Raw genomic sequence first — 8,785 nt, 5'->3', positions numbered from 1 at the left:
TCTCGCCGCGCACGTTTCTATATTCTCTCCTCTGCTCTTTGTGGCTCCTTCCTTTTGAGAGAAAGGTCGGGGTAACTACGGGTTAGTTTGATCAGAGGGAGAAAACCCTATAGCCAACAATAACAACTAAATGTATCCTGTATAATTTTGTATTCTTAGTAGTCCAACACACATTGAGAGAATTTATACGATAAAATGAATACATTTTATTTAGTCCTAAATACAATCAGGCGTTTACAATAACGGACACATTTTCATGTGCGCTTCCAAATCGGTGACTGACAACTTCGCCTGTAAAAAGAAGTTATATATACACACACACACACACACACACACTTGTATGACAACATTTTTATACAATGCATTTTAAAAGTATAAAACCGAATACAAAACTTTAGCACAACCTGTCCTCGAACCAGCAAAGACAACATGTAAACTATTTAAATAGGCGTATAAAATCCGTTTCTCTGTAGGGTGAACCCGCAAGAGAGTGCGCACTCTCCCGGTTATTCCCACTCAATATTTGGTTTAGGAGATATGACATGCATGTCTGGTCCACCTGGAAAAGTCCGTTCCCGGTAACGAAAACGTTAATGAACATGTCATGTCCATCCGTTCCATCACGAGGCAGTTGTTCCACACAACCGGGTGGTGTTGAGCATCTCTTTCAAATCGTTCTCGGGTTTCCCGGCGACCATGAAGGGCCACGTCTGGAGAGAGAGAGAGAGAGAGAGAGAGAGAGAGAGAGAAGAGGAAATCAATTATCAGCTCACCGCGCAATAGAACAACACTATTAGGTTAACAAAACATTTATTAAAACACTAGAAAACACTATTATAACATCAGTAATATTACAGTAAGGTCCAGTATATATAAATATGGATAATGAGGGGAGTTTAATCTGATGTGTGTAAAGGCTGAATTCTGGGGCTACCACTCTTTAATAGACGACTGTCAAGCAGCATAATGTTTCTAAACATCATTATTATACTTGAATATCTAAATAAAACGGAGAGCTTATATTACAATACCTCTTTACATAGCTGTAAACTATGTAAACTGAATAGCTAAACTAAATAGGCTAAACTAAATAGGCTAAACTGAATAGGCTAAACTGAATAGGCTAAACTAAAAAGGCTAAACTAAATAGGCTAAACTAAATAGGCTAAACTAAATAGGCTAAACTAAATAGGCTAAACTGAATAGGCTAAACTGAATAGGCTAAACTAAATAGGCTAAACTAAATAGGCTAAACTAAATAGGCTAAATTGAATAGGCTAAACTAAATAGGCTAAACTAAATAGGCTAAATTGAATAGGCTAAACTAAATAGGCTAAACTAAATAGGCTAAATTGAATAGGCTAAATTGAATAGGCTAAACTAAAAAGGCTAAACTAAAAAGGCTAAATAGAATAGGCTAAATAGAATAGGCTAAACTAAAAAGGCTAAACTAAATAGGCTAAACTAAATAGGCTAAATTGAATAGACTAAACTAAAAAGGCTAAACTAAATAGGCTAAACTAAAAAGGCTAAACTAAATAGGCTAAACTGAATAGGCTAAACTAAAAAGGCTAAACTAAATAGGCTAAACTGAATAGGCTAAACTAAATAGGCTAAACTGAATAGGCTAAACTAAATAGGCTAAATTAAATAGGCTAAACTGAATAGGCTAAACTAAATAGGCTAAACTAAATAGGCTAAACTAAATAGGCTAAACTAAATAGGCTAAACTAAATAGGCTAAATTAAATAGGCTAAACTGAATAGGCTAAACTAAATAGGCTAAACTAAATAGGCTAAACTAAATAGGCTAAACTAAATAGGCTAAATTGAATAGGCTAAACTAAAAAGGCTAAACTAAATAGGCTAAATTGAATAGGCTAAACTAAAAAGGCTAAACTAAAAAGGCTAAATAGAATAGGCTAAATAGAATAGGCTAAACTAAAAAGGCTAAACTAAATAGGCTAAATTGAATAGACTAAACTAAAAAGGCTAAACTAAATAGGCTAAACTAAAAAGGCTAAACTAAATAGGCTAAACTGAATAGGCTAAACTAAAAAGGCTAAACTAAATAGGCTAAACTGAATAGGCTAAACTAAAAAGGCTAAACTAAATAGGCTAAACTAAATAGGCTAAACTGAATAGGCTAAACTAAATAGGCTAAATTAAATAGGCTAAACTGGATAGGCCAGGCGCTAAATAGCATGGAACTCTCCAAAATATACCAGTTGTTTCTGTTTGGATAGGCCCTGTTGTGAAATTATACTGTTGAATGTTTTTGTTGTTGTCAATTATTGTGTGAATTATATTGTCCAGACAATATTGAGTAAACAATCAAATGGTATGTAGCCTTTTGAAACATCAATAAGCCTAAACCTATTAAAATAGCCCCATCCAAACCTCTCCAATCAACCTTAAAGTGACCGTCAGAAACACTTCAACTCATGTCACGTGTTTGATTCATGACCAGAACTTGGACCTCTTTTAATTGTAGGCTTATCAAGGTAGGTAAAGGGTTTTCTCTTATTCTCGGGCTCAGGGTTTTCCCCACTCGCCACTGCGCTGCATTTGCCCATGCTTTGCTTGCTCTTTGGAGCAGGCCGGGTATCAGTAAAGCATTTTGTGACAACTGCTGATGGAAAAGGGACTTCTTGAAAAAAAACGGCTTTGTAAAATGTATTTGAAATGCTGAGGTGTGTTTCTCACCAGGTTGACGGGGTGCTTATAACCGTTCTCGTACTTGTCGTTGGCAAGGATCTGCCGTAGATGGGCGATGTAGCTCGAGGCAAGGCGCAGCGTGTCCAGTTTGGAGAGCTTGGTGTCCGGTGGGACCCACGGTAATGTCATCTTCAACCGGGAGAACGCTTTTGACAGCACGCGCATCCTCGCTCGCTCTCGTGCGTTGGCTGCGTTCCTCTGCACAGGTTTGCCGCACCCCTCGTGGGCCACACTGTTCGCCGCCTTCTTCTTACTGTACGCTGTTTTCCGTGTCTTTCCCGCTGCAGCTTTATCGTTGGCCGAGCCGCCCTCGCAGTTCGAGCTCTCCTCTGTGCTCTCGTTCGACGTACCAGAGTCTTTACCGGGAGAGCCGAACTTCAGGATGCCGTCCAAGACCTCGTCGTCGAAGTCGCTAAGCGACCCAGTGGACATGTTCGGTTGTCGGTTGGGGCGCGTGGCCTCAGCAGAGTGTGGCACGGGACGGACTAAGACTGCCGGAGACTGGGGTGAGCGAGCTCCCCGTTGTGTGTCCTCCTCCTCCCCCTCCTCCTCGAGACCCAACAGGCTGCTCATGAACCGGAGCGGCAGAGGATGTGAAGGAAACGGTAAGCAGTCCTCCCATTTATCTCTGTGGGCAGGGGCGTGACCGCGACGGAAGGGGGGCCAAGGGGAGGGATGAACATTTCTACACGTCTCCAACTCCAACATTGTGGACGCTATAGTGAAATAACTGGGTCTGTTGAAAAACATTTATTTTATACCAGCTATTCATAAGGAGGAAAAACATTACTTTTTGATCATTTAAAAACAAAGGACAATCTGCATGGGTATAAACCGGGGGGGCTGCCAGGGATTTTGGGCCCCTTGAAAAGATATCTCATTGGGCCCCACCATCACAGGCCACACCAACCCTGCGCAATTGCTGTAACCACACACCTCCAGAACCCAATCGACCCTTTCAAAGCTTTAATTTAATTTTAATTTTTTTATTTCACCTTTATTTCACCAGGTAGGCAAGTTGAGAACAAGTTCTCATTTACAATTGCGACCTGGCCAAGATAAAGCAAAGCAGTTCGACACAGAGTTACACATGGAGTAAAACAAACATACAGTCAATAATACAGTAGAAACAAGTCTATATACGATGTGAGCAAATGAGGTGAGATAAGGGAGGTAAAGGCAAAAAAAGGCCATGGTGGCGAAGTAAATACAATATAGCAAATAAAACACTGGAATGATAGATTTGCAGTAGAAGAATGTGCAAAGTAGAAATAAAAATAATGGGGTGCAAAGGAGCAAAATAAATAAATAAATTAAATACAGTAGGGAAAGAGGTAGTTGTTTGGGCTAAATTATAGGTGGGCTATGTACAGGTGCAGTAATCTGTGAGCTGCTCTGACAGCTGGTGCTTAAAGCTAGTGAGGGAGATAAGTGTTTCCAGTTTCAGAGATTTTTGTAGTTCGTTCCAGTCATTGGCAGCAGAGAACTGGAAGGAGAGGCGGCCAAAGGAAGAATTGGTTTTGGGGGTGACCAGACCAAATAACTCTCTACCTGTAGTCACGCACCTCCAGAACCCAATCGACCCGTTCAAAGGTTTAAATAACTCTACTTTTGCAGGCTTGCAACTCTCTTGTAGTCCCAATATTTACTGACAGTGAGCTGTGATAATATGTGCAGACATACATGCAACAGTCTGTATACAGTGGAATTCACTATTTGATGCAAGACTTCTATAAGAAATGTGCTAAAGGTCATCTTTTACAGTCTAAATGTAATTTTGGGAAATGGGAAATGATCTTAACATGAATAAATATCTTAAAATAAATATAACTTAAATATACATTATAACCTCTTCAATTAAAATACATTTTTTTTATTTTACCTTTATTTAACTAGGCAAGTCAGTTAAGAACAAATTCTTATTTTCAATGATGGCCTAGGTACAGTGGGTTAACTGCCAGTTCAGGGGCAGAACGACAGATTGTACCTTGTTAGCTCGGGGATTTGAACTTGCAACCTTCCAGTTACTAGCCCAACGCTCTAACCACTAGGCTACCCTGCCACCCCAACATTATAATCTATAGAATGATATAACAAACAAAATAATCAAATCAGAAGCAGATTTCTGAAGTACACATACCAACGAGACAATAAGCAGCTGTGGAAGTGGAAATGGAAAACAAAATGGAAAATGAAAAGGCCTGAAGGGTCTAGAGGAAAGGTCAAGAGGTCAAATCAATAGTTTTCTTCCACTTGGGGTCTTGATTGTGAACAACAGGTTTTATGGTCAATCCAGCCATTACTTTGAGATATATCTTGTTCTTAGTCTTGTTCTCAGTCTTGTTCTCAGTCTTGTTCTCAGTCTTGTTCTCAGTCTTGTTCTCAGTCTTGTTCTCAGTCTTGTTCTCAGTTTTGTTCTCAGTCTTGTTCTCAGTCTTGTTCTCAAGTCTGTTCTCAGTTTTGTTCTCAGTCTTGTTCTCAGTCTGTTCTCAAGTCTGTTCTCAGTCTTGTTCTCAGTGTTGTTCTCAGTGTTGTTCTCAGTCTTGTTCTCAGTCTTGTTCTCAGTCTTGTTCTCAGTCTTGTTCTCAGTCTTGTTCTCAGTCTTGTTCTCAGTCTTGTTCTCAGTGTTGTTCTCAGTGTTGTTCTCAGTCTTGTTCTCAGTGTTGTTCTCAGTGTTGTTCTCAGTCTTGTTCTCAGTCTTGTTCTCAGTCTTGTTCTCAGTCTTGTTCTCAGTCTTGTTCTTAGTCTTGTTCTCAGTCTTGTTCTCAGTCTTGTTCTCAGTCTTGTTCTCAGTTTTGTTCTCAGTCTTGTTCTCAGTCTTGTTCTCAAGTCTGTTCTCTCAGTTTTGTTCTCAGTCTTGTTCTCAGTCTGTTCTCAAGTCTGTTCTCAGTCTTGTTCTCAGTGTTGTTCTCAGTCTTGTTCTCAGTCTTGTTCTCAGTCTGTTCTCAAGTCTGTTCTCAGTCTTGTTCTCAGTCTTGTTCTCAAGTCTGTTCTCAAGTCTGTTCTCAGTTTTGTTCTCAGTCTTGTTCTCAGTCTTGTTCTCAGTCTTGTTCTCAGTCTTGTTCTCAAGTCTGTTCTCAAGTCTGTTCTCAGTTTTGTTCTCAGTCTTGTTCTCAGTCTTGTTCTCAGTCTTGTTCTCAAGTCTATTCTCAAGTCTGTTCTCAGTTTTGTTCTCAGTCTTGTTCTCAGTCTTGTTCTCAGTCTGTTCTCAGTCTGTTCTCAAGTCTGTTCTCAGTCTTGTTCTCAGTCTTGTTCTCAGTCTTGTTCTCAGTCTTGTTCTCAAGTCTGTTCTCAGTCTTGTTCTCAGTCTTGTTCTCAGTCTGTTCTCAGTCTTGTTCTCAGTCTTGTTCTCAGTCTGTTCTCAGTTTTGTTCTCAGTCTTGTTCTCAGTCTTGTTCTCAGTCTTGTTCTCAGTCTGTTCTCAGTATTGTTCTCAGTCTTGTTCTTAGTCTTGTTCTCAGTCTGTTCTCAGCCTGTGGGCAACATGTGTGTAGTGATCCAATATCCATAGTCATGCCATTAAACAGATATCACTGACCCTCGCTCAGCCTTATTCACCAAGAGCCCAGCCTTCTTACTAGCAAAGTCACTGATCAAGTCTTCGAAGTCCTGCTTTCTCGCTAACGGACTTTCAATGGACAGCATGGCAAGACTGCAAAGCCTGTCCTGGGACATAGTGGACCTCAAATAGTTTTTTAAATCCGTTTTTAGTTTACTGAATGCTCTCTCGCCGCCAGCAACAGTCACAGGCAAAATAAACGTAAAGTAATGCACACTTCTCCAAGAATGCTTTACTTCTCCAAGAATGCTTTACTTCTCCAAGAATGCTTTACCTCTCCAAGAATGCTTTACCTCTCCAAGAATGCTTTACCTCTCCAAGAATGCTTTACCTCTCCAAGAATGCTTTACCTCTCCTAGAATGCTTTACCTCTCCTAGAATGCTTTACCTCTCCAAGAATGCTTTACCTCTCCTAGAATGCTTTACCTCTCCTAGAATGCTTTACCTCTCCAAGAATGCTTTACCTCTCCTAGAATGCTTTACCTCTCCTAGAATGCTTTACTTCTCCAAGAATGCTTTACCTCTCCTAGAATGCTTTACCTCTCCTAGAATGCTTTACCTCTCCTAGAATGCTTTACCTCTCCAAGAATGCTTTACCTCTCCAAGAATGCTTTACCTCTCCAAGAATGCTTTACCTCTCCAAGAATGCTTTACCTCTCCTAGAATGCTTTACCTCCCCAATAATGCTTTACTTCTCCAAGAATGCTTTACCTCTCCAAGAATGCTTCACCTCTCCAAGAATGCTTCACCTCCCCAATAATGCTTTACTTCTCCAAGAATGCTTTACCTCTCCAAGAATGCTTTACCTCTCCAAGAATGCTTTACCTCTCCAAGAATGCTTTACCTCTCCTAGAATGCTTTACCTCTCCAATAATGCTTTACCTCTCCTAGAATGCTTTACCTCTCCAAGAATGCTTTACCTCTCCAAGAATGCTTCACCTCTCCAAGAATGCTTCACCTCCCCAATAATGCTTTACCTCTCCAAGAATGCTTTACCTCTCCAATAATGCTTTACCTCTCCTAGAATGCTTTACCTCTCCAATAATGCTTTACCTTTACCTCTCCAAGAATGCTTTACCTCTCCAATAATGCTTTACCTCTCCTAGAATGCTTTACCTCTCCAAGAATGCTTTACCTCTCCAAGAATGCTTTACCTCTCCAATAATGCTTTACCTCTCCTAGAATGCTTTACCTCTCCAAGAATGCTTTACCTCTCCTAGAATGCTTTACCTCTCCAAGAATGCTTTACCTCTCCAAGAATGCTTTACCTCTCCAAGAATGCTTTACCTCTCCAAGAATGCTTTGCAGCTGCATCTTACAAATTACATTCAGGAGACCGAGAGGAGACAAGTTAGGAAGGACAGTGACAGCATATACAGTGTTCAGGAGACCAAGAGGGGACAGGTTAGGAAGGGAAAGGTCAGCATATACAGTGTCCAGGTCACTTATGATGTCATCCATAGCAGTAAAACACTGTGTTCTGGAACCTGGTGTCCAGGTCACTTATGATGTCATCCATAGCAGTAAAAACACTGTGTTCTGGAACCTAGTGTCCAAGTCACTTATGATGTCATCCATAGCAGTAAAACACTGTGTTCTGGAACCTAGTGTCCAGGTCACTTATGATGTCATCCATAGCAGTAAAAACACTGTGTTCTGCAACCTAGTGTCCAGGTCACTTATGATGTCATCCATAGCAGTAAAAACACTGTGTTCTGGAACCTGGTGTCCAAGTCACTTATGATGTCATCCATAGCAGTAAAACACTGTGTTCTGGAACCTGGTGTCCAGGTCACTTATGATGTCGTCCATAGCAGTAAAAACACTGTGTTCTGGAACCTGGTGTCCAAGTCACTTATGATGTCATCCATAGCAGTAAAACACTGTGTTCTGGAACCTAGTGTCCAGGTCACTTATGATGTCATCCATAGCAGTAAAACACTGTGTTCTGGAACCTAGTGTCCAGGTCACTTATGATGTCATCCATAGCAGTAAAAACACTGTGTTCTGGAACCTAGTGTCCAAGTCACTTATGATGTCGTCCATAGCAGTAAAAACACTGTGTTCTGGAACCTGGTGTCCAGGTCACTTATGATGTCGTCCATAGGAGTAAAAACACTGTGTTCTGGAACCTGGTGTCCAAGTCACTTATGATGTCATCCATAGCAGTAAAACACTGTGTTCTGGAACCTAGTGTCCAGGTCACTTATGATGTCATCCATAGCAGTAAAAACACTGTATTCTGGAACCTAGTGTCCAGGTCACTTATGATGTCATCCATAGCAGTAAAACACTGTGTTCTGGAACCTAGTGTCCAGGTCACTTATGATGTCATCCATAGCAGTAAAAACACTGTGTTCTGGAACCTAGTGTCCAAGTCACTTATGATGTCATCCATAGCAGTAAAACACTGTGTTCTGGAACCTAGTGTCCAGGTCACTTATGATGTCATCCATAGCAGTAAAAACACTGTGTTCTGCAACCTAGTGTCCAGGTCACTTATGATGTCA

General features: G+C 40.7%; 1 protein-coding gene across 1 annotated transcript; it reads right to left on the bottom strand.

The window, feature by feature from the left end:
* Positions 1 to 336: 336 nt before the first annotated feature.
* Positions 337 to 3,297, bottom strand: LOC135539203 (transcription factor 21-like). Its single transcript, XM_064965028.1, has 2 exons — positions 2,706 to 3,297; positions 337 to 710 (listed from the first exon to the last, which is right to left on the bottom strand). The coding sequence occupies exons 1-2, from the start codon at positions 3,288 to 3,290 to the stop codon at positions 621 to 623; spliced, it is 675 nt and encodes a 224-aa protein (XP_064821100.1). The 5' UTR covers positions 3,291 to 3,297; the 3' UTR covers positions 337 to 620.
* Between the last annotated feature and the right edge of the window lie 5,488 nt (positions 3,298 to 8,785).

The sequence above is a fragment of the Oncorhynchus masou genome, unplaced genomic scaffold (genome assembly GCF_036934945.1).
Source record: "Oncorhynchus masou masou isolate Uvic2021 unplaced genomic scaffold, UVic_Omas_1.1 unplaced_scaffold_1100, whole genome shotgun sequence".
NCBI lineage: Eukaryota > Metazoa > Chordata > Actinopteri > Salmoniformes > Salmonidae > Oncorhynchus > Oncorhynchus masou.
The sequence above is the reverse complement of the archived record's forward strand: the minus strand, read 5'-3'. Positions and strand labels throughout refer to the sequence as shown.